The sequence below is a fragment of the Athalia rosae genome, chromosome 7 (assembly GCF_917208135.1).
Source record: "Athalia rosae chromosome 7, iyAthRosa1.1, whole genome shotgun sequence".
NCBI classification, from domain to species: Eukaryota; Metazoa; Arthropoda; class Insecta; order Hymenoptera; family Athaliidae; genus Athalia; species Athalia rosae.
Window position 1 is genome coordinate 4536917 of NC_064032.1, and position 27086 is coordinate 4564002.

At 44.1% G+C, this 27086-nt stretch overlaps 1 protein-coding gene across 2 annotated transcripts in view; it reads left to right on the forward strand.

Moving 5' to 3' along the window:
* LOC105693327 overlaps positions 1–27086 on the forward strand; it is a 46671-nt gene that overhangs the window by 17740 nt on the left and 1845 nt on the right. For both annotated transcript variants that reach the window (XM_048658938.1, XM_012413170.3), the window contains 9 exons: positions 12629–12888; positions 15134–15300; positions 15477–15683; positions 16022–16648; positions 16783–17230; positions 17324–18251; positions 18348–18665; positions 25613–26414; positions 26499–27024. In XM_048658938.1, coding sequence (XP_048514895.1) covers positions 12629–12888; positions 15134–15300; positions 15477–15683; positions 16022–16648; positions 16783–17230; positions 17324–18251; positions 18348–18665; positions 25613–26414; positions 26499–27024 — 4283 coding nt within the window. The remainder of the gene's footprint in view (positions 1–12628; positions 12889–15133; positions 15301–15476; positions 15684–16021; positions 16649–16782; positions 17231–17323; positions 18252–18347; positions 18666–25612; positions 26415–26498; positions 27025–27086) is intronic.

The following is a 27086-nucleotide window of genomic DNA, read 5'->3' on the forward strand; positions in this document are numbered from 1 at the left end:
CTTTATGTATACGTACCTTCTCTCGGGCTACTCACGTTACCACTACTTCAGTCGTTCACAATACGAGTTGACGTTATTGCTGCGGAAAGTTGGAGCAAAAAAAAAACGCGCGTTGAATCGAAGGCGCAAGAAAAATGGACGGGGAAAAAAATTATACACGGGCGGTAGTAATCGTTCGCGCGGTAGACGCGACGACACCTTCGCTCGCTTTTACACGCATAGGTAGGTAGGTAGGTACGTACGTACGTATGGGAAAGTCGTATTATTGCATCCCGTAATCCCTGCGCGGATAAAACCACCTTATGCGGGCATATCTGTCCCCCTCCCTCCTCCCCCGCCCTCCCGCCCTCCCTCGCCCCTATATATTCTTTGCTCTTCGGATTCCGGGACACGAAACTTTCGGTCGATCGCGCTCCTGCCATCCGGCATCGGCATCGGCATCGGCGTCGCGGGGGACGTGGGCGGACCTGTTCTTATCGACCGCGTTGTACGGATCTACGCCCGCTGCCCAACGTTGTGCTTCCTAAAGTTTCGAGAACCGATCGGGCATGCCGCGATATTGTCCCGGTGGTCTCTATCCCGTCGGGCTTCCCCCTCCCATCCCCCCCCCCCCCACCCCCACGGGATGAACTTCGGTCGAAAATTCCTGACCGACAAAAAACGCCTCCGGGAAAAAAAAAAAAATTTGACATTAGGAAGTCCGTCCCGACGCCACACTCGCCGCGGCATTCCAAAACACAGCGCCAGGGGAGGTGTGTTCTACACGGCGACGATTAGCTCGGAAAAATTGCCTCGTTTTTTTTCTTTTTTCTTTTAGTTACTCCTATTAGTTTGTTTTTTTTTTGTTTTTTTTTGGACAATTTTGCGCGCGTTACACGAGACAAATTACACCGCGTTAGATTCTCTTGGCAGAAATGCTTCGGAGCGGACACTTCGCTATGCGGCAAGAACATGTTTGGAACTAATCCAGTTTCGCGGAAAGTTGATCTTTCGTTCTTCCTTGTTTTTTCTCTTTTTTTTTTTTTCTTTTTTTTTTCTGTAGTTACGCGTCCGCAATCGCGTAATTTGCGATTTCGGGATTCCCGAAGTTGGCTCGTTTTTGCGGAGCTTGATTTTTATATCGTCCTTATATTTCCGGGTCCTTGGAAAGTAGAAAAAAAGAGAGACGAGAAGGATTCCCGGAGACTTCGCAGCAGACAGTTTGGCACGTTGATCGCTCCCCCACGGGGGGGAAATGACTGAAAGGTGCGATTCGAATCGCGCTCGGCTTCTTTCGTTGCATGATAAAGTTGGCCCGTGTCCAACCGGTTGAAATAACGGGGTAATTCGACGCTGGTAAAGTAGGGAAAAATAGAATAATAGAAAAAATTGGAAAGAGCGAGGTAAGAGAAGCCAAGCTTCGGGCGTCCCGTTGATCGATGGCCAATGCGCGACAGTCTCGACTGCAGTACAAACTGGAACACCTCCAAATGGCTTTTTCCGAACTTCCAGTCATTCGGTGAATTCCGATCGCTCGACGCGGAATCAACGACCACTCCCAAAAAAAAAAAAAAGAAGAAATTATGAACGCGTCTTCGGATTCGCAGGATCGACCTAACCAACCCTTTAGTTCCTTAATTTTGTTGACGAGAAAAATCTCATTCGACGGAGGGAAAGAAAAAGATTCTGCGTTTCGAAGAGGGATGAGAATAGCGAGAAATCCCTCGGGATGAAAAATAAATTTCTTCTTCGCGAAGAGTAACCGACCACACGTCGAATTTACGAACCAAAATTAAAATTCGTTTCTCGGAATGGAAACGAACGAGCGGCGGGAAGAAAAAACAGGGAAAAAAACGTGCGAACTGAGTTATCAAGAGCGTGTGGCCTGATTGCCCCTCTGCCTGTCTCGTCGTTAACTTTCTTCGGTTTATTTACCCGCGGCTTTTTCCCTGCTCTGCTTCGCTTTACCGAACTTCGCATACGCATAATACAGCGGAGCCTGGCGCCTTCGAGCCCTAAAAAATCAGCGACCAAAGAATCGAATCAGCAGGAATCGGGAGAGAGGGGAAGAAAAAAAAAAAGAAGATTTTCCGGATTACTTTGTTCCTTGAAACCACACGACTGTTTTTCTTTCGTTTTTTTTTGAGCACCGAGAGATTTCCTTGGGGTGCGAATCGACACTTCCGTCGTGTCTCATTCGTCTACGACGCGCGCGCGCGCGCTCTCGAGGATTTCCTGCGTTTTTCTTTTCAAAGAACGACTTTGAAAAAAGCCGAGATCGCTTCTGTATCTTTTTCGTCGCTCGTCCGGCGCTCTTCCGAAAAAAAACAAAAAAAAAAAAATATCCAGCGGCAATAATTAACCTTCCACGGAAAGCGGAAGCATCGGGAAATATGTGAATCCCGGTTCAGATTTTGTCGAACAATTTTCGGGTGCCTCGTACAGAAGTAGGAGAAAAAAAAAAAAAAAAAAAAACACCAAGTCGTATCTCGTCGACCGTACGTTAAAATCCTCGAAGCGGTTGCTATTTTCGTGTCTCCCGTACGAGAATAAAGTACGTATTTAGCGTTGAGCTTGGGCGGGTTGACGGTCTTGGCCAGCCACCCCTTACGATTCTATTTAAAACGTAAGACCAAAAACACTCGAGACGCCGTTGCACGGTGTACCAACTCCGTGGTGTACGCGCGGTATACATGTATACCCTGCACTTCGCTTATTCGTCTCGCCCCAAAGTTCCCGAACGAGATAGGCCCCCCCCCCCCCCCTCGCGTTAAATAAAGTTTCTGGCAAATGTCCCGCCGTTCGAAAATTCCCCCCCCCCCCCCTCCCCCCTTTGTTTTATAACCCCGGAGACGAGAGATCCTTGGAAAAACGATCGTCTTCCACGCGCGGCGTATTCGATAAGTAAAAGAATCGATGGAAAAAAACAAAACAAATTGAGCAAATTGAGCAATCGGTAGCGTGTTTCGTGGGGAACAAAGGATCCGGTGATTCCGGCTAATTATAAAATCACCGAGGGTTTATTTTGATTAATGTACGAATTCGGGGCGCGAAATTCGCCCTGTTTCAATTATCGTTATATCAATTATACCCGTGTCGCGTTAATTGACGTTTTTATAGTCGCCTCCTCGGAATCGCGAATCACGGTTCGTAATAATTTTTTGTTTACCGATCGTTCGCCACGCTTTCGGATTCCCTTTTGAAGTTTTTCATTTTTTGTTGGTCGATTCTCGCGACACTTTTCCGCATCGATTTTCGTACCGAATTTTCGCCCTCCCTCCTTGAAATATCTTAGCTACCACCCCGCCGGCCCGCGCGGTTTCATATTTTATTTACGACTTCGGAGGAAATGCGGGTCCTTCCCAGCGCGGAAAGGTAAATTTAAACTTCCCGTTTCCGAGAGTTGATCGGTAAAATGTTTACCCACACTCGTGTACAAATACGAACGGCGATTAAACGGGCAAATAAAAAAAAAATACCTGACGCGCTCGCATTGTAAAGTGCACGCGTTTATTATCGATCCTCGGTAATCCTGACGTCGAATATCGAAAATCAAACGTATATATATTGTATATAATAGGGTGGGTAAAAAAAAAAGTTCTATTTTTTTTTTTTTTCTCGAATCTCACGCACAAAAACTTGTTGCTAGGCATCTTTGGAAAGGACACACCCGGTATGGGCTCTTAATATTAATGGGAACATCGTCCTCGTCATCGATTTCTATTTTCAATTTAGTTTGATATCCAAAAAATCATGTTTTATCACCGATAGCTCGTTAAGCCCGTACTGTGGTCAATATCTGTAGGAAATTGAACTCTCTAGAAAAATGGTCTCTTGTACTTTTTCGATAAATCTTACCATTTCAAAGATATTCAAGGTCAAAAATTGAAGAATTTAAAGAAAAATCACTTTTTGTTTCTGAATTTTCTTACCGACTGAGTAATAATTATTATCGAATGAGCTGCATCGATTCTTGTGGGAAATTTGACGTTCCACAAAAATGGTCTCTTATACTTTTTCGAATTTTCGAAATTTTTTTTTTTTCTCATGTGCACTGTATATTGGAATTCGAATGAGAATATTTTCGAAATGGTTCGAGTAATCGAAAAAGTATAAGATATATATATATAAATATATAACGTGAGGCGATAACGAAGACTGCACCGAATATGTACCCGATTTTATATACACATACTTATGTACATGGAAATGTGTACCTTACCTACCCGTATCTATGTATATGTATACTTTATATACACAATCCCCATGTTTAGTGTTGACTATCACGCAGCCAATTTAGTCGGGGTTATATTATAGCCGATGTACAATAAACTTATTGGGAAATGGTTTATGAGACACGCGCGCGCGGGTAGCATATTGCCTGAAATATTAACGAAGCTGCATAACTTTTCCTTTTCTTTTTTTTTTATTTCTTTCCTTTTTTTTTTTTTTCTCTTTTATTCTCCCTAATTCGCGTACAGGAAAGATGGATACACGCGTACAATGAAACGTGCGCGCGACGTCAACGACACCGATTTATTCCGCGCGTTTCGGGCTGAATTCTCCGCCGTGTCTTCCCAACGTACATGTATTCGACAAAAAGGGAAAAATAGGAACGTCGGGAAACGCGCGTCCTGGGGTGAAGGTAATTCCGTCTGGAAAGTAGCTCTTAGTTTCTTCCCCTCTGTATCGTATATATATATATATACATATACATATATCTACACGAAACACAGGCGCGTGTAAAAATGCGTGCACGCCAATCGCGGCCCAGCTAGAAAAATTTCTAGCGTTTGTTTATTCTTTCTATCTTCTCTCCCTCGTATCGAACGTGGTCCTTTTTTCTTTGCCCCCCCCCCTTAATTCCTAAGTGATATCTGGATTTCGTTTCTCTCGCGCGTTTAATCGACGAGTTTTTTTTTTCACCCAAAGTTCTATTCGTTCGACGTATCAATTTTCGAACGAACGTTAATTTCGTTTACGTCGTCGAAGGTTTTTTAAAGACTCCCTTCGAAACAAGGGTGGGAATGAGAAGGAGAGAAGAAAGGCTGCGTTTATACCGCGTACGACGGCGTATTATAACCGGCCGCGTTATTAACGTACGGTGAAATTATTAATTGTATAATTTTCTGTGTTATTCATTCCTCTCACGCGACACTCGCCCGAGCCCGTCGAAAAGGTCAATTATTACAATGGGGAGCAAGCGAAGGTCAAATTTTTCAATTTCTACTCGGGATGAACCGGAAAAAAAAAATGAAAAATAAAAAAAATAAGTTTTACCTCACACTCCCAACTCAAACAATTGTATTATCGTTGGCGCGATACGCTATATAGCGTGAAAATGATCGGCGCGCGTGCCTCGAAATAATAGCGTGACGAATATTAATTTCAAAAAAAACAAAAACAAAATAAATAAAAATAAAAAAAAAACATTATCATCGTTGTGTGTATATATATCGATATAAATTGACGCGTTCGCTACAGTCTGAATGGGACTAGAAAATTTTCTGAAAAAAAGAAAAATTAGCGCGACGCGCAAAAAAATTTTCTGAAACATACATTTTGGGAATACTAAGTTATGTAGAATAAGATATAGGTATACATTATATATGAACGTCGACGTAAAACGGTTCTCTGAAAAATTCTGTTGGGTCAAGTAATAAGAGAGGGAAACCGTATATATTTATAAGAAAGAGATCGAATGTCAAGGGGCATTTTGCGTTCGCTGCAGACGCCGGCTTCTTTCTCCATAACGTTTACTCGCCCCACGTATACACGCATATGCACATATATGTATATAATATGCGTATTCTTTACTCGCTTACTTTCTTGGTCAGCTTTGTGTGTTTATATTATACTATACATACACACATCGGAGTGCGACGTCGACGCTCCACCCCTCTAACTGCGATATGCGCGGGAGGAAGGATTTCAACCTTTTTTCTTTTACCCAAATATATTCATGACGTTGAAGGTGTCCTGGAAAATTTCAAAAATCAGAAAAAAAAAAGAAAAAAAAAAAAAAAAAAAAGACGGCAACGGTTCGGGGGTGTGGACGGAAACGTCGGTGGATTTTATGGCGGTAAAAATGACGGTACTGGCGGCGCGATTCGGCGTCGGTGCGCTGCTTGATGACCCTCTTCTCGAGTTTTAGGCGTAAGTAGAGTGGAGCGATTAATTATATCGCGTTATGCGTGGCGTTCATCTACAAAGTACGTTCCAAGTTCCTAGTTTCTAACGAGTTTTTCGAGTCGTCACGTCACGTCACGGTTTATTGTCTCTTGCGCGCGTGTTTCTCTCGGTCAAAACTGACGCCGAGGAGATCGTCTCCGGTTTCTCAGGTGACCCGGAGGAATCTCTACGGACTCCGCGGTGTCGCGACGCCTTATCCGCTAACGCGCTATAGCTCGAAGAGGTCAACGACGAGAACGAATACGAATAAGACGAAAATTTGTAAAGACCACGTGCGGCCGAAACTGACCGAAGAACTTTGAGAAGACGCGTCTGCAAACGTACGTACGTAACATCGAGATCGACGACCGCGGCCGCCGTTCATTCCCTTCGATCCCGAGGGAATTTCGAAGCGCGTCCGTTGATTAAATTCCGACGTTAGCGCGGTACGGGTACGCGGGGATACGGAAATTTTGAAATTTTCGGCGATGAAAAAAAAAACGTCGTTTTTTTTTTTTCAACTCTCCGATTAAACGGTATACCTACGTGTGCGTAATATCCTCTTTTTTCCCCAGCTGGTAATGAAGAAAAACTTTTTTACCGTGAAATTAATTAACGCCGAAAAATACTTTTAACTTTCTAGATGAAAAAAAATTTTTACCACATACGTACGTGCAACGAAATACTTTCGGTCGTCGTGCGCGTGGGTGTGACGGGTCGAAAAAAACTAATTTGAAAAAAAAAAAAAAAAAAATAAAATAAAATAAAATAAATTAAATAAAAATAAAAATAATTTATGTAACGTTTTCAAAGTCGCGTGATGTAATTTAAATCATATGGAACATTTTCCGTGACTTACGGTCAGGGATAATAATACACAAAAGTGTGGGCAAACAGGACTCTAGGAAACAACTTTTCTGCCCACTCGTTGTAAATATACATTTCTACACAGGCGAGCGGTCACGTGTAACGTAATCCTCTATAAATTACGTCGAATACGAGGACAAATAAACGAGTTAATAAAATATTAACGAGAAAAAATTTCGAAAGAAATACGTTAGGAAAAATTAGAGAAAAAAAAAAGAGTGGTCCGCCGTCAGGCGTTCGATCATTGAAAAATTCTCAACCGGGTCCGTTCGCGGGTAGGAAAAAAATGCCGGAAAATCGATCGCGATCGGTATGACGACGACGACGTAGGTTATACACGTATCACGAGCGTTTCGAAGAGATAATAAGAAAAATGCAGGGAAGCGAAAACCGTCAATTAAGTCTCGAGAATATACTATACAGTCGACTGACTTGGACGGAGTTAATTGGAGATGAAAGCCGACTCCGAAGTATACGTACGGTATACGTACGTACCGTATATCCAGGTTGCGCGGTACCGCGCGCGTATGCGTATAAGAGTCGCTCGATTGTTAAATTAGCTGAAATTGGCCACGCGAGGAATTCTCTTTTCCACCGAGTCGTGTGGTATATTGTACGCGTACTTACGATCCTTGGCGCTAATTCGCCGTAAAAAGCTTCTCTTCTCTCTCTTCTCGCATTATTACACGCGAAACGTTATTTCAATTTCTCTCCCTCGCGCCCGGACGGTCGCGTAACCGGAGAACGTCTCGCCATTTTTCGTTCGTTCGGCGAAATTTCGCTGCGACTCGATCGCAAAATTTCGTCCCCCGCGATCGATCGATCGATCGGTCGATCAGATTTTCACCGCGCTATACGCGTCCGTCTCGCGAAAATCATTTTTTCTTTTTTTTTTTTTTTTCTCCCCCAAACCGCGGTCCAACGCTTCGAATACGAAGGGCGAAGCGCGTTATTAATAAATCGTGTACTGTACGCGGCTAACTACTCGAGTAGAGAAGAAGAGAGAGAGAGAGAGAGAGAGAGAGGAGAGAGAAAAAAGAGGGACATAAGCTACGCGCTGCAACCGACAATCTCTCTACTCTGCTCTATGCCCCTTTTACCGCCGACGCCGCTGCATTAGCTGCCGCTGCCGCTGTTGCTGCTGTTGCTGCAGTTGTAGTTATAGTTATACTTACGAATACAGTAATACCGCTCAGCTAATGTCGAGCTATCCATTTCTCGCCTACAGTTTTAATTCTCTTATGTCCTAGAATTGAGTTAACTGTACTTTAAAGTTACTGTCGGCGTTGACGGATGCGACGCCTGAATCCCACCGAGGCACCTTATAATTGTACGTTTATAAGATCGTTTGTAAAGTTTTTGATTCTTTTTTCTTTCTCTTTTTTCTCTTCGTCTTCTCCTACTCTCCCTCTTTTCATTATCAACAATCGAACAATCGATCTCGTCTCGATCGGAGAAAATCAAATTCCCCGAGTTGTTTCTTCTTCTTCTTCTTCTCCATTTTTTTCTTTTTTTTTCAAATTGCGGATGAGACGATAGAATTCGAGGGGACGGGGAATTAACATCGTCCTTGCGCACGACGAAAGCTTCGGGTTCGCGAATGAGGCGAAACAAAAGGAAATAATAAAAAAAAACGAAAGAAAAAATATATATTCCAAGGCTCGGAGTTCGTGTTCTCCAAGGTCATTTTCTATGTGTGTATATATGTACATATATAGGTGGGTACGCGTCCGTTACCCACCGCCGTCGCGGCGAACAATCGCCCCCATACACAGAAACGAAACGACGGTTGGGTCGAGTCCGACGAATGACGAAGTCACGATATCCCCGTATATATATAATACTAATAATAATAATAATAATAATAATAATGTAACGCAACCGCGACGTGATTCCGATCGGCTAAACTTAACGACGAAAAGCAAAACGAAATCTGTACAGCGATATGAAATAAGATCGAACGCGACTGTAACGAAACAACGACCGCATTCGATGCCACGAGTTGTACGTCAGGTTACTGCAAAAGAAAAAAAAAAGGAACAAAAAAAAACAACTCGAACGAGGTTCAAAAATTTCCGTATTTCCAAATTTGGCAAAATGGATCTATCGCGACCTAGTTGCGCAACGTTACATAAATCCGAGTACTACATGTATACGCGTAACAGCTTTTACACGTGGCTCGGAACGGAGAATCGCCCGGAGCAATTTTTGTCAATGAAGTCCCCGAAGAAATATGGGATAGCGACTCCGGTACACAGTTTGCGGGTAAGCTTACCGCCGCCGTTCTCTCTCAGGGCAAATATATATAACATCTAATATCATCTAATGTCTGAGAAAAAAAATGCTCACCGATTGCTTCGGGCTAAAGGGGGTTACGTGATCGCGAATACCGATCCACGGATGATTAACCTCCCCTTATCGTTGTGTATAGCCGCGAGGCGCGTTTTATCGGGGGAAAAAAAAAAAATGGAATCGGCAAAAAGTTTTTCACGAATTTGGCAAAATTATTTTTCGGTATATTTTTTTCACGCCCAAACGAAGTTTCGCTCGCTATAATCGTTGCAGCGGTAGTCGACGTTGAATACAAAATGAGGAAAAACGTGTACAGTCGTACAGGTATGGTGTGTAGGTATTAAAAAAAAAAAAAAAGGCTTATAATGTAGGACTCGGCGAGAAACGCGGTGAATAAAAATAAAGGGCTCGAGGTACGTGGGGAGGGGGCAGGGCGGGAGGGCTTAAAAAAAAGAGGAGGAAGGAATGCGGTTACCGTAGATCGCGGACCAGTCCTCCACCTCCTCCTCCTCCACCTCCTCCTCCTCCTTCTCCTCTTCTTCTTCTTCTCCCTCTTCTCGTTCTTCTTCTTCTGCTTCCTCCTTTTCCCGCGCGCACCGGCGAGATCCAACGGACTACCCCGCAGTCCCGGCAGGCCCGGAGGTATATACGTACCTGAAAAAAACAAAGTAAAAAAAATTGAAACTGAAATAAAAGAAGGCGAACGGCGAACGATAAAGAAAAAAAATACCACCGCGAAACGCGCGCGAGCTCGCCTCATTCAATAGCGAGCTATTTTGCAACGATAAATTTTTTCGTAGCTTTGTACCGATGTCGACGTAAAGTTTTCGCATCCGGTCCACAACGATTCTTCCACGGAAGAATCATCGTCATCATCGCGTGATGACTCGAAGAGAAAATGGGGGGGGGGGGGAGACGCGACTTCCGGTTGCCGAACCGCGATCGTGCCACTTCTTTATTTTATTTTATTTCATTTGTTTTTTTGGTTTTTTTTAAATGTTCTTCTCCTCGCGATCGGATCGTAATATCGCGTATTTAATGGGAAAAAGAAAATAGCGTAGTTACTCCGGTCTACTTGGCGTCTACCGGTTGATAAAATATTCTCGAAACTGCGGCGGCGGCGTCGTTTAAAAGAGAGCCGTAGTACATCGCGATCGCGATTCGACGATATCTTTTACGGTGTATAAAAGTATGTACTTATGCAATTTGCGTTTACCAATTATGGAAATATTATATATATACATGTGTAAATGTAACGGCGGTGTTGGCTGCAAGCGCAAATTACAACGTTTCTTGATATCTTGCTTGGCGAGCGCGCGCGCGCCGATCCAACCGACCGACCGACGGAAGGAAGAGCCCCGAGGACGAGACGCTTTTAAACGAGACGCGGAAGACCTCCCACGTGCCGAAGGAATGGAGAGAGAGAAAGAAAAAATAAAAAAAAAACGAGGGAGGAAGAAGAAGAAGAAGAAGAATATTAATAATAATAATAATTAACGAGAACGAGATAAAGGGAGCGGAAAAATAAACAAAAAACGCGATGACGATAATATGGAAAATTCGTCCGGTTATCGTAAAAAACCGCGAGTAGCGTAAGGTACACGGTCCATATTTCCGATATACCTGGACGGGTAAACTCCGCAACCTGCAGCGCCTTTATATTTCGTCCTCGTATATCACGCGTTGAACGCGTTATACAGGTAGGTTAGGTACTGTACCATACTACCTATATACTGTAAGCGTACGCGGCCATAATGTGGCCTTGACTCGTAACTCGCACTTCTGACGTCTGTAAAAGTATAAAACTCCGTTCTTCGAACGGCCGTCGAAGCTGCGGCAAGAACCCCGCAGCACCACCACCATCGGCAGCAGCACAACATCGGCAAAAGCAAAAGCGGCGGTACGAAAAATAAAATACAAATCGTTGTACGATTTCCTCTAATCGTTAAAACAAATTCGCTCAACAAGAACCCGAACCGTTCGCAAAATCCGTTCGGTTTCCACCGGAGAGACAAAATAACAATTCTCCCAACGAAAGATCCCCGATCGCGCTCGGCTCGTTCGAAAATGGCGTATCTCCGATAGCGCGCAGATCTGCCCGCGTAAGGTTTCCGAACTTTTTTTTTTTTTTTTGTTTTTGTTCGTTTTTTCGTCGCGTTTATTGTCTCATTCGCGAATAAACAATGAATTGGTTAGGTCTGTTCGTGAAAACAACGATATATAGATAGATATATATATATATAGATATATATATATACCGGGTGAATAATAACGTGAGAGAACAATCGACGAACCCTTTACTCTCCCGTGTCCCTTATACGACGACGACAGGCGTAGACCATTGTACAACCCTTTCCGACGTTGAAAATCGTCCGTTGACAAACGGGATCGCGAGGAACGAGCAATTAAAACACGAGAAATTTGTTCTTCCCTCCCCCCCACCCCCCTTTTTTTTTATTTCTTTATTTCTTTATTTTTTTTCTTTTATTCATTCATTTCGCCGCGGAGTTATATCGGCCCGAAGTCGGGCCGGCGGCGCAGATCTCGTAGCGATAATTTATTCCCTGTTACATGGGATGTACCGTAAACCGTTGGTTTACGTATACCGTGTATATGCACCTTTTACATATCGCACATACGTGTGCGACGGTTCGACCGTTAACTCCTCGTTGTATTATCATACGTTGCGCTACGCCGTTGCGTTCGAGGGCGCTATTTTTGTTTCTGAAATAATATTATTATTTTTTTATTTCATTTTTTTGTTTTTTTTTCGTTTAGCCCGTTTTTCCTTCATCGGGCACAGCCGGCGCACCGGTATCTGTACTACCACCGCGACGCGACGCAGCTCCCAAAAAATGACCGGATAAAGGGCATTAAATTCCGACGCCGGTGTGTTACCGTCGCTTTTACCCCGCACCCCCTGTACGCCGGCGTTCGTTTCACTCCATTCGATGTGGGTGGGAGTTTTCGTTTAATAATATCGAACGAACCTTAATTCGTACAATTCGTTTGGATGTACGGGGAAACCTTTTACACACACGTCTCGTTTTCACACTTCGTTGTCCGAGCACGACCGCGCTTTCCCCGCGGCTGACGATAAAATCTTGGAGTTCGTTACGAAAAATTCGATTATTTAAAAGTAAGAGTAAAATTTACTCTCGGCACCTATATCGCCACCTTATCGTTCCACGCCGCGACGCGTTACAATTCCGTTATTTATTTTTTTTTTTTTCAAGTCGCAACGAATCCGCGATACCTACAGAGGGCGGCGTCGCACTATAACGATATTAAATATCCCTTCGTTTTCGCAATGTTACAGCGGAGTCCGATATATCGACGTTCGCATCGCGCAAGGAGCATTTTCGCGCCACCAATGACCTCGAGACGACCCTTTTCACCGCCGATAGCAGGCCGAAAATTCTACGGGAACTTTACGAGGCGGCGGCTGTCGTGGCTGTACGGAGTTTGGACTCGATCGGACGGGACGCCGCCAACGATCCCACGGAATTGTATCTCTGTACACCTGTTCTCGGAAAGAGGAGGGCCGACGTCGATACCCTCGACATCGAATCCAGAGTCGTGAGTATATAAAACGTCCGCAGTGACACAACCGTATATTTCGAACGATTTGAATCGAATCGCGCGCTCCGGGTTGACGACCGACGCTTTTCTTTGTTTTTTTTTTTGTTTCTTTGTTTTGCTTTTTTTTTGCCTTCGCCATTTTCTCACCCGCCTACATCAAAAGGGGGGGGGGGGGGGCGGAGGGGAGGGGTGCGCTCGGGTTGTTGACAAACAAACGTGATTCAGAAATTCTCGAAAGCTCTTCCGCGCGTAGGACGGGCACGATTTGAGAACCACAAAAATAAGAGGGAACACCGCAGGTCTGGCAACGCCGGAATTCCTCCTAACCCACCACCACCACCACCACTCTCTCTCTCTCCGGGGCTTTACGGGGTTTCTCCCGTCCGTCCAGGTTTAAGGGTATACATAATAAGCTTCTGCTGCGCCGATTTTTTTTTTTCGTTTTTTTTTTTTTTTTGTATTTGGTTCGCGTACGTCGGATATATTCGAAAGGACGCACTCCGAGAAATCGAAATTTTGAAAAGGAAGTATTCAGAAAAATGAGGAAAATCGTTAAGCGCGGCGCCATTTCGAATGTATACCTGGTGTGCGCGTACACGGTGAATGAGTTTTAAGTAGAGGCGGAAACGGGATACCAAAGCGGAGTTCCGGTGCGAATTTACTTCCCGATTACACGGAAACGTTACGTTGCAACGCCGTCTGATCGCGGTGAAAATATTCCGAAATAAATAGCGCTTTATACAGGAAGCTTAAGAACGGGGAGGGGGGGTTTTCTACGGTATGCCGTACACCTCGATGCTCAGCCTTCCTGGGAATGAGATCTTCAGCGGTGGTCCCCCTTTTACCCTTACCTTACCTGCCGCAGCGTTAATGGGCTCCGCGGGATTGAAGAAATGTACGTTTTGTAGGGACCCGGACTATCTACCTGTTGCTCGTAGCGACGGATAAGAACGTACCGACGAACCGTTCAAATCCTCGCTGTTAGATTTTCTCCAGTTTGTTTTTTTTTTTTTTTTTTCATCCGAACTTCGAACGACGACGATTCAAAAAGGGGAGAATCGCGTCACTCCGATGTTCGAAAAATAGCCCAACGTACGCGCTCTTTTCTTTTTTTCTCGTCATTTTCTAGTACGTGAACAAAATTCTTGAAACACGCGACCTTGGAACGAGCTCGAGGGTATTCGTTCGGTCCTCCTCATCTCGGGGTCCGCGCGCTACTTCGCTTTCACTGATGGTGCGAGATTTTTTTCTTTATTCAGACGGCCTTGAAACCCGTTGTAAAATTTTCTCTCCGCTAAAATTTTCTGCGTTCATTCATCATCGACGCGTACTTTATACTACGGGTTCCCTTCAACCTTTTTCTTTTTCTCGTTTTTTTTTTTTTGTTTTTTTTTTCTCGTTTTTCAATAACGCGACTCAAAAAAATTTGCATGATTTTCTCCTCGTTCGCAATTCAATTTCTCTTTGTTCGATCGGCTCGTAGGCGCTACCCCGCATAAATTGCGAACCGTTCAAGCGATTTGGGGTAGTTTTCTCATTATTTATATATATTTTTTTTGTTTTTTTTTTTTTTCAAAAAAGAACGCGGTTACCTGGGCGTACTTTATTTCGTTACTAAAACTCCGCGGTAGAAATAGAATTTTGTGAGCCTCTCTCGTGGAACGTACGGTTCGAGCGAGGTAATAAAGCTATAGGCGAGGGCGTGACACAAACCGTAGACCAGATTTCAACGCGTGCGCTGACAAAATACCGAAAGCAGAAAGAAAAACCAGTCCGTGTAACACAATATCTCGCTCTCTTCGACTGTAACGCCACTAGATCTAATTACAAACTGGTAGATAAGATCTGACAATAACAATAACAATTTCCCCATATATACACGTATACGTATATGTATGTATACGCACGGCGCGTACCAACCGATCCCCGCGATGAAACGAACCCATTCTTCTTCCAGTTCGATAACCATTCGTTGTTACAAAGCATATTAAACCCCGTACGCAAACGCGCACGAAAAAAACAAATCACTCGAGTTTCTTATTTCTCGCTCTTTTACATATAAAATTTTTTTTTTCTTCATTTTTTCCCATTTTCTTTCCTCTCTCTCGACGCGCTACACTTCATCGCGTCGCGCACGTCTAATTGTAAGAGGAAGACTGGAATTTCTGACCAATTTTCCAACGAATCTCGAACGCGAGAACTTGTGTCTCGGTTGGAATTTTCAACTATTACAATTTTTCAGCCGGCCGCCATAGAAGATCTACGCAGATGGACGTCGACGGAAGCCCTCGGCGACGTGACGGTACCACCGGATTGTATGTCAAGGATCCTGGCCGACACCACCGACGGCGACGCCGTGGACCACAAGCTGCCCAGTCCCGAAGAACAAGTGCAAGCTGTCGCCCTGAAGTGAGTTTTTTGTTTTTTTTGTTTTTTTTTTTATTTTATTTTTCAAGGTCAACGACTCGTGCTTCGCTGACACCCGGAGCAGCTGTTGCGCGCGGGATCGATTTTCCCTCCGGTCGTTCCGAAGAGAAGTTGGACTCTAGCGATCGTCATTTTTTTTTTTTTGTTTCATTTTTCAGATTCCCCGCCGAACTGGTGGCCGTCGACGTGAGCGGAAGAGGTTTCGAGAGGATGTCCGTAAGACGACGTTCCCTGTTGGCGACCGTCGGACAAGAGACACATGAATCGGCTATAAAAAGGAGGTCGCGACCTCGCCGACCGAGAGGGAAGAGACGCAACACAATCGCGGGAATCGATCAGAAGGAGATTCGCCAGGCGATCGGAGGGTAAAGAAAAAAAAAAAAAAAAACAACTTACATCGATACAATCGAAACGGGGGTTATCCGAATGAAAATTTTCATCCCCGATTGTCGTTACTTTTATAATTACCGTTCACCGATTCCTATTGAACACGATAATATCAGAATACTATTTTTTTATAATTATTTCCTTACGTTGCCGTGAAATTGCTTTTTTTTTTTTTTCTTTTTAATTATCTCTTGTCACATCAAATGTCAAACCATACGCGCACACTCCGTGAACAACGCTCCGTATCTTTTGGCTATCGGGGGACAACGGTCCCACCGTCACTCGATAAACTCCGTTAATTCGACGCGTATTTCAGCGAAACGACCGCGGAGGGTCCGGAGGAAGAGGAGGCGTCGGCGTCGACGAGCGGCGGCGGCGGCAGCGGCAGCGGCAGGGCGCACAGATCGGCCAGCACGGATATACTGGGTTCGAAGAAGGACTCGCCGTCGGAGAAGAAGTCGCACTTCAACACGCTGAAGGCTTGGGGTATGTCGCGGTTGAAGTTGATCGGTCCCAAGTCCAATCAGACGGCGCAGGATTCCGCCTGCGTAGCGGTAAGCGGAGGAAACGCCGGTGTTTCCGGTCAGGGGGGCGACCGCCGGTCGGGGGAGGAGGAATCGAAGCAGGCGGTATCGTCGCCGGAGGAGACCAATATCTACGAAACGGTGACGATGAGACGGAGGAAGGAGAAATTCCACGAGAGAAAAGCCAGCTCGTCGAGTTCCAGCGGTAAGAGCACGTCCAGTATACCGGTGTCGTCGATGCCCAACGCCGAGAGACAGGTGAACGTCAAACTGAGGGAAAGTGCCGCCCAGAGGCGGGAGAGACGAAAGGGAAACAGGGAGGACGCGCCCCACTCGAGTTCGGGGAACTGGAGCGCCTCGTCGGAGAGCGGGAGGGCCAGCATAGGCAGCGAAACGACGACTACCACGCATCCGCCGAGGTAAGAGAAGAGAAAAAAAAAAAAAAACAAAACACACCACCTTCGTCTCCCTTCGTCGGTTGGAGCCGAAAATTTTTGGCTTTCGGAAGAAAAACAGACACCGAAATATCCCGACTTCTTCTTTTTTTCTCCAGATCAACAACTACGGCGTCCATAGGAACGTCCTCGACGTCCTTGAGCCACGTGCGTCGTCCCAAGGGTCGCGACACATCGGCCTCTTCGTCCGTTACCTCCGAGGGTACTCTTACCCCCGACATCATCCACGACATAACGGCCGTACCCTTTTCCGACGACGGCGAAACGTCGTCGGTCTACTCCTGCGACACGGAGGGTTACTACACGTCCTTCCACGTGGATTCGGGACTGAAAACCCTCAGGGAGGAGGAAACACTGCCCCAGAGCCCGCTAACGAAATCCTGCGATCTCAGCCCCGAATTGGCCTCGCCTGTAGCCGAAAACGAATACGAATTGTTCGGCAGGGGCTCGACCTCCACTACTACAAGCTCAGCCGGCACCGTCTGCACGACACTCCTGGCGCCTCCGCCACCGGAAAGAAAATCGAGCCTCACGGTAGTCGCGATGGTGAGAGCGCGCGAGTTTCTAGATTATCGACTCGTCCTTTCGCGAAACTCCCGATATCGATACTATTCGTTTTTTTCTTTTTTTATTACGCAGGTACACGGGCAAAATCAGAACGGCGGTCAGTCGCCGGACAGCGGTCACAACACGTCCTCGTCACCGGTGGAGTCGGCCTCGAGTCCGGCGTGCACGGGACGTTCCTGTTCGGAGTTCGAGTATTCGGAGTCCAGCGACTTGGAAGGATGCGAGAGGGTGGAAAGGATCAGATCGAAGACGGCGATAAACGCCAGCAGGATACCGTCCATGTGCGTGATAACGCCGCCGGGATCGGACGACGAAGCGTCGCCCAAGGAGATCGAGAGTTTCAGGAGTCACGTCCTCGAGCTGAGGAACGAGATGGGTAACCACCCCGGATCCGTGCTGATGTCCGCCACCGTGGGCACTTCGAAAATGGAGGTGATCAACGGACAGGACAAGAATCCCTACGCCACCGTTCAGACCGTCCTCCCCGCCAAGTTAACGGAGGAAAAAACGTCGGAGAACGTTCGGAGGAGCGGTCAGGGCGGAGGTCAGAATTCGAAGAGCAGCCCTCTGAGCGGCGTCCTCGGTAAACTTCGCTGCGTCCTACCGATGGGAAAGAAAATGGCGACCGCCGCCGCCGCCGCCGCCGCCGTTAAAACCGTCGGCCAGGAGCCGGCGAATCAGGACTCAGGCGACTATGTAACCATAGCCGACGTGAGGAACAACAACGACAAAAGATCGGATCATCCGGCTGCGGTGTCCACAGCCGGAAATGCCAATTCGATCGCTCGGTCTCCGCCGTCGAACGTCACCTACGCCAATTCCGAACTGTTCAAAAAAGAAGCGGAGTACGTGAGCCTCAGCGAACTGCCGAAGAAGCAGGATTCGTCGTTGGAGAGACGTAGACAGGGCGCCAGGGTCACCCTCGACTCCGAAGGGAAGGTGGTCTACTCGTCCGACAGCCTGAGGAGAAGAAAGGGGGCGCACACCACGTTCAATCCAGGTGAGTTTCGAGGGCGACGACGGCTGCCCCGATTTCCCCGGGACCTCCGGACACCGTCGTTCCGAAATCATCGAGCATTTTTCTCGCGTTTTTCAGGACCGTTCGTGAAGGATGGAATATCACCGACTACGTCGCCGTTGCTGCGTCGCGCCCAGGCTACGGTCCGTGCGATAAATCGCGATCCCTCGGGAAGAGGGGGAGGCGTCGTCGGGGACGCGACCGACGGACCTGTGAAATCTACGCCCCCCACGTCCCCGCAGCTCGGCAAGCTGATAATAAGGGCACCGAAGAGTCCGGAAAGAGCGCCAAGTCCGAATTACGTAAGGACACCGAGCACGGTCGTTGGACCGACTAGCCCCGCGAGCCCGCAGAAACATCCGAGGGGAGCTTACGTCAACGTGCAAGGGGAAGAAGGTAAGCGACCTTCATCGCAAGTCGCTAATTCCGAGAATCGCGATAATCGTCCGCGCTCTAATAACTCCTGCGTACGATCCGACGATCCGTCGACTCGGGGGTTAAAAATTTCGCAAAATTCGTCGGGCGTCCCCGCCGACGGGGGAAAGAATCATCCGCGAGTCGTTGGAGGCGGACGATCGGAGGTTGGGAACAATTCCGGATCGGATCCTCCGAAGGGTTCGGTCCTCGGGCCCTCGACCTTCAGGGACAACGAGGCGGAGGCGCGAGTCGGTTATTTTTGTCCGGACCGACTGATGCCGAGCGGCGCTACGCCCAAGTTGGTGAGAAAATTGTTGATATCCGATTTCGACTCGCCGAAATTGTCGAGCGCGATTGTCCAAGACAAAGAAAATTTGGCGAACTTCGATATACCGGAATCGGGGATCCGGAAGTCGGAGAAAACCTCGGCCCCGGATCCCGCTTCTAAGTTCATCAATTCCGAATCGTCGGATTTCAATTACGAATCGACTGCGTCCACCGAAAATCCCGAAACACCGAGAACCGAGAGATCGGATAGAAAAATAAAGCGCAGCGAGAGCTACCGTATGGCTAACAGTCCCATTATGTTTATAAAAAAGTTCTCACACCACTCGGATCAAAAATCGTCGAAAATATTCAGGACACCATCCGAGGAATTGCGGGAGGATCTGATCAACGAAAGGATAAATTATCCGGAAACCGTTTCTAGTCCCGAACCACCCGATAATCGCGACATCTCCGAGTTGACCCTCAGATTGAAAAACGCCGTACCGGCGATCCCCGCCAGTCCGAGACCAAGAGCGCAGGATCTCGAACCGGTCAGAGTCCTCAAATACGCCGGTAACGACACGGAAATCTGGTGATCCGAGGATCGGCGAAAGAATATTTTCAAACCCACCGGATTCCTTCGTAGTCCCTCGTGCGCGATGGAATATTTTCCGCCTCGAACGCGCTTCATTATTATTGTTATCGTTATTATTATTATTTAAATAGAAATTACTTGTAGGGAAAAAAAATAAACAACCCCAGCAAAGAGGTTTAACAAACGTCTCACTCGCGATAGGCGTTATCGCTATACAACACATGGCTGTGCATGTTGGTTTTATATACACGTATACGTATACATGTATACATATAATACACGTAATATTGAGTCATCGTTGCCGGGCGGTTATTTCAAATAAAACAAAACGTGACTCGGTTCGGCACGTTCAATGATCCACGAATCGATCTGCCCGCCGCCGCCGCCTATACATATACACACACACACAATATTCACGAATACTCGCGTGTGGGATAAAAATTTGTACACGAATTATGCAACCGTTCAGAAGCGCTTTACCCCCTTCGAATAATCTCTCCCCCGCTTTTTCGACGAATTTATCCGACTTTCGAGATCGAATGAAAGGCGAGTGAGAGAAGAAGAAGAAAAAAATCGACGAACGAAGAACGCGCGAGAATGTGACCTGATTTCCGAGGAAAAAGAAGCGCAGAAATCGCTTAGGCTGACGGGGGGGGGGGGTGTGAAAGAGGAGAGAAGTTTGCGAGTCGAACGTAGGCGCGGGGTTGGTATCGAAGGGCGATAAACGAGTTTGTGGAAAACGCCGTTTAATGACGTATGAAAAGAAAAAAAAAAAAACGAAAAAAAGAGGAAATAACTTTTTAAGCGCGTCGCGCTTATACGGTAAAAGCCGTAACACTATCAATGCACACATTGTTATAGGCTGACTCAATAGTAGAGTAAGGTTGCATCAGGCTGTTTATTATACCCCCCGTACAGCGTGTCACGTGTCCGTTAACACTACTTAACAACAACAGAAATTACCACACCGCGGAGAACAAAGGACTGAGAGTGGTTGAACGTTTTTTTTGTTTTTTTTGTTTTTTTTTTTTTCAAAATAATCGCACCAAATTTTCCAACAAACGATATACTTATTGTACGCGTATACGACGTAATCGTCTTTCGGGGGAAAATTTTTTTATAAAAAAAATATCGTCAGCCTCCGAACCCACCGGTGGAGAGTAAAAAAAATCGTATGGAACAGAACGGAAAGAAACTGGACGTAGTGGTTCCCCGCGAAGAAGTTCCACGCGATCGCGAAACGACCAACCTACAATCTATATAAACGGATAAATAATAGGAAGAAGAAGATACGCGAAGATATAGAGAGACGAAAAAAAAAAAAAAGAGACGACGACGACGACGAGGGGGTCAATACGGGAGTGGAACGAATCGGTATTTTATCGTTAACAATAAAAGGAACAATAATTGTTGAGTACCGTTTTCGTTATCGGCAACAATATTAAACGGAGGAGAGAAAGGCATGGGGGGGGGGGGGGGGGGCGCAGAGTATCGTCGGCAGACAAACGGTCGCCGATAGATAGACGACGCGACGGAGCGTCCAGTCATATTCAGATTCTCCTTTGTGGCGCGTCGCGGTACGCGGTGGGCAGTGAGGTGGTTTTTCTCATATCTCATAATGCTCGCGAGGCATCTACTTTTCTTCGCAGCGCGAAGACCCCGTAAGTTTTCTCAACGCTAATTTACGCAGGGACAAAAATAGAAACGTCGCGCGACGACGATTATTTCGTTCATTTTATTCAACGAATTTACCACGTGTATTTACAACTCGTAACGTGGAAGTCTTGTTTATTTTTATTTTTTTGTTTTTTTTTCACCGCTCGCAAAACACGTGAGACGACGGCGTCGAAATAATACGTATATCGTAGAACGTGCGCGCGCTAGGAAACGATCCGCATCTTTTCGTTACATGTATATATCTTCCTTGGTATTTTACATCGCCGTGTAAACGTTCTCTCTCTTCGACGACGAGTCCGTAATAACGCGTTATCAAAAATGAGAGCAACTTTTATCGTTTATTCGTTTTTATTTTATATTCATCTTTTTTTTTTTTTTTCAACTCTTTTATACGTAAGAAGAAATTAACGTAGTTTTAAATTCGTCGTCAGTATTTTTCCCCGTTAGTGCTTTAGATATAGTCGATGTTAAAAGTACAAAACAGAAGGAGAAAAAAAAAAGTATTAAAAATAAATATTTTATACGCATCTCGTGGAAGTTTTCACCGATTCTTTACCAAAAATTCCGTCATGAAACATTGCCGTCGAAAATTGTTCGAGTGACGTTAAAAAGTCACTCGAATCAATCGGTGTGTCGTGTATTTTTTGAAATTTACTCGGTAACAATAATCACGCTGTAAAGTTCAATTTAAACGACAGCCGTATACCGATAAATGAAAAATCTTCGATTTCATTTATTTTTCTTCTGTGATAAATCACGATCGCGGCTTTATATTACGGCGTGACCGTATCTCGCGCCGATAAAATTCGCGGGTGCTTAAATTTCAATCAATTTTCGTAATTGGGTAAGCCCACTTAGCTTCTTTTTTTTTTTCATCAAAAATCTGATGATTTTTCTCCACGACTCCCCTCTCGCTATTGATCACCGCAGAATTCGGAGTCTGTTCGATTTGTTTAATTTGAGGAGGAGAGAAAAAAAAAATCAATTTTTTTTTTTTTCTTTTTTTTTCTGAACGCTTCGTATAATCACTTATCGCGGTGGTAATTATATAATTATCGCGGTGTTATTTACCGATTGGAAAGTCGAACGATCAGCTGTTAAAATAAACAATTATTTGACCGTGATTCGTGCGATAACCTTAGGCAAACAGAATAATATGGAGATGAATTTTTTTTTCTCTCGAAAATTGCGAATATTTCTTTTACCCCCTGTGCGTACGTGCGTGGGTAATTTTTTCGTATCCGAAACTTTCGGTCAATAAATTGAACTCGTTAGCAGAGTCGCGCGATAGATGTGAATATTTTTTCGCAACGATATTACAACGAACGCGAATACATATATCGTAATCGCAATAGTTGCAGCGTTTTGTAAAGCAAATATTTTTCCAAAATCTTCGTAATTGTCGTGCGATAGGTACGATGGAAAAATCAATGAACTGTAATCGATGCGTTAGCAGTATTAATAACGGGCTATAAATACGCCATTATTTTTTTTTTTATTTTATTTTATTTTATTTTCTTCATTCATAAACTCGCTTGTACAATAATATATTATATATATATATATCTCTCTCTATAACCTAACCATGTGCAATAATTCGAAATTTATTTATAAATATCTTTGAAAAAAAACCGCGAAGTATGAAACGAAGAAGAAAAAAAAAAAAAATACACACACAATAATTTTCATACTTGCATGTATACTTTCCGAATCCGTGTCAAGTGCGAAGTAAAATACATACGTATACATATGTATACACACGAACGAAAATTATTTGTATTTGTATGTATAGAGACACGGATAGAAATGATATCGCTATCGAATACCGAAGTCCACTTCGAAATAAAATAAGGTCTCGTCCAATGAATAGAATTTTCATCTGACTTTGTTATATTTGTCTGCTTGTATACGTAATTTTTAAACAATACACGACGGTCGTCAAACTCTTGTGCATACACACGTATATCGAATGTTAATTTCACCATGTGCAGCACGTGCCGCGGTGGGTACGAAAAAAAAAAAATTACATACACACATCGGCCTCTTCTTCTCTCGAACGAAAAAATTCAAATTTACTTCAAGAAAAAAACTGAAGTAAATTTTCTTTTGTTTTTTACAACAACAACCTCGAAGCGATGATATAATTACGAACGTTGATTCGATCGATCAGCGATGCGATCGACGCGTTTTAAGAGTAAACAGATTTTCTAGAACACGAAAACATGCACGCTTCTCTCTCGTGCAGCGTTATAAAAAACAAGAAAAAAAAACAACAACAACATCCGTATAAAATATTCATTCGATGATATCGATTGATTGGAAATTTTATTACGTATATTGACGGCAATGCGCTGCTTGTGTCCGTGATCCGGTGAACGGTAAACGAGCGAGCTTGAAAGTTTTTTTTTTTTTTTTTTGTTTTTTTTTTCGAAAACGGGACGACGACGATCGTCCGATTCGTAAACATTTAGTGCAGATTGTAGATAAACGAATGTTAATTTTTTTTTTTTCTTTTTATTTTTTCAATCGGTTTTTTTAATCGCGTTAGGATAGTAAAAAGTTTACTCTTGGTCTCGGCGGAGTCAGTTATCAATATTCGTTCAGCTGGACGATAAATTAATACATATAATACTTTTATCGTACCACACCGAATCTTTACGGAATATTCGGGAAGAATTTGGCACGTCGAAGGATTTTAATATATATCGATAGAAATTTACGAAGGATTGAAAGTAAGAAAAATTTCTACGTACGGACAGTGCGAATTAGTGGATTATAATTAACGACGAGTATACATAAGTGTGTATAGTATAATTTGTAGTGACGAGATACGAATATCAAAATCATCATGATGAATCTAGAATCATATTGTAAATATTGTAATTTATAGATAATCGACTCTTAGCTCCGAGCTACGAACGGTTGCAAATTTTTTCACCTACGTTTCGTTATTATTCCGTCACATTTATTTATTTATTTTATTTTTCCCGTCATTCTAAATTATCGATATTTATACAGATGAAATATTCCACAACAGCGAGCCTATACACTCTGATTCAGAGGATCGATAATTGTTGTAGAAAAATTTGCAATCGTCTCGTGGTATCCGACCACCATTCCATCCATTTTGATTTCTTTTTTTTTTAACAATAGTTATAGAATTTGTGTATTTATGTAGTTTTATACAGTTCTGTGTCTTTCTTGTTTATTATTTTTCAAATTGTTCTTTATTTTTTTTTTTTTTTTTTTTTTTCTCTCTTCATATGTGTTATTATTTTGCATGCGGTTCGTGAGAGCGTGTGATATCTGTGTTGCGAAACATTCAAGTATATATATATTGTATTATTAATAAGGGTACGTCTATCCGACTAACTGTCCGAAAAACATTACTAACTTTATTCGATTTTTATTTTGCGCTCTGATTTTTTTTTTTATCTCATCGTTATCAAAAACAAAATTTGCATTTATTCGTGCGAAAGACGTTCAATTTATTATCGCAACACGGTTTTCATGCAATTCCATTACGAGAATCACGTTTACTCACTCACTCACAGACATTGTATTTCGAAAGTCACGCACATAATATTTTATTATATATATTTTCAATTATTTCCTCCTTTTGTACATATACATATTTTTATTATACCTGTACCTATATATAATATTATATTATATATCTAAATAGATACGATGTTTTTGTTTTTTTTTTAAATGATGAAAAATGAAAAAAAAAAAAACAACAACAAAAAATTTCACACGCATTTTGTCATTTCGTTTCACCTGTACCTGCACTCATTTTTTAACGCCTTTATCAAAAATACCCTTGTATATATTTTTACACCAAAAAAAAAAAAAAAAAAAAAAAATATCTAGTTGCTGTATCACTCACATTTATAATCATTCATGTGGTTGTTAATCAAATTTTCTTTTTGTTTTTCTTTCACCACTCATCTGCACCCTGATTTGCTCCTGTTTGTGTTGTGTGTTCACCTATACGTATAGCAAAGAAAGAAAGAAAGAAAGAAAGAAATGTCCCTCACACGAGACTGCATTTTAACAATAAATGTAAGAATGTAAAAATAAATTATCTGGGTAAGGTGAGTATATAATCATGAATTATAAAATTTCGATTAATCTGGAGACGGGAAATCGTATAAAGCTGAAAATTATATCGAATTTATTTCACGATGCATTGTTTTATCGGTGGTTTGAAAAATTAAAAAAAAAAAAAATCAAGCTAGAAATATAACTCATTCATACATATTCGACAACGATACAATACCTATCATCGGTAAAAGAATCGCGGTATAATTTATTCCTTCGGCACCATTCATCGATCAATGAAGCTTTTAAGAGATGAATTTTTTTTTCTTCTTCCCTGTTACAGACAGCGCGTTGCTAGCCGTTCCTAAGGAATCCGTGTCTACAGATGCATCGTGTCAGCGACCACCGCCCTACATCGAACCGCCACAATTTAACAGCCGTATCGGGAATCACGAGAAATTACAACAAACGAATTTACCACCGTACATAAAACCGCAGCACGTAGTCAATTATCATCACAACGAGAACCAACAGAAACATCATCAGAACTACAACAATCATCAACGTCATCACAATTGCGATAACAGGATACATAATTACAAGGAGAACAAGCAACAATTACCCCGAACAACGCATCAGATCAATTCGGAGCTCGCCGGTCGCCAAGTTCTCAGAAATTACTCGGAAAATGATCATCGCTCCTCCTTATTCGACGGTAATCGTCGCAACGACGGCGAAAACTACGCCAGAAATCAAACGAATCTGAACAACGAGCGACAATTTTACGATCGGCAAACCAGAAATTACTCAAACAACAACGATCAACATCATCAATTCCACACACTTCCATCGTACAGAAGCCCGAGGGAAATCGAACCGCCCAGGAGCATCACTCCCGACATCACTCGTGGTCTGGCCAGATGTCCGCTGAGTACGATGCACATGATGGCCAGACGTGGACAAAACGTTGGCCCGATCAAGTCCCAAGAATTGGGAAGTAAAATCGGCAACGACACTGCCAAACTGCAGACGATATCAAAAAACGGTAAAACAGCTACGGATAATTTCAACCGCAAAGAACAACGACAACAGACGCACAATCCGAATCAGGAATCACCAGTGGCTGCCGCGGTACTCAGAAACAGGTGAGAAAATCGTCCCGTCCCAACTGGGCGAAATTCGATTATTATTTTACCCCGAATTCGATGCATTTTTCGTTTCATTTTCAGGATCATTGTACCGGCCAGTCTAGCGGCGGTCGGGTATCGTTTCGTGGCAGCCCCCGTGCCTTCTGTGGTGTCCGATCAGGACCTGAAAGGATGGAAACAGCAGGCTTCCGACGAACTGAAAAACACCGCGCTCTCGCCAATAGCACCCAGCAGCAACAAGGCCTTCCAGTCTTCGACCCCTGGCCGAGTGAGCGCGGAAAATTTGCAGCGGCATCTAGACGCAGCGTCCGTTAGGCAAACGTCGCAAGGGCATCAGTCCAATTGCTCGTCCGGAAGAAGCACCCCGCTTTCGAAGGAGGGCGAACAGGAACGAAACGCCCCGATGAACCTGGTCCTCTCGCCCACTAAGAGTACAATGTCGAACGAGGAGTTGTTCGCAGCGATTCACAAATCGAAACGCCGATTGAACATCAGAGAGGAACCGGAGACCGGAGTAGTCACTCCTAGTGCAGATTCTAACGCGGCGGGTCAGAATCAAATCAGCACCAGGCACAGCTGGAGCCCCGAGTCGCATAAAACTCCCACAGTAAATATAGAACGAACGTCCGATAGCGTCGAATCGCGTTTTTTCCGGATTATACATGTATT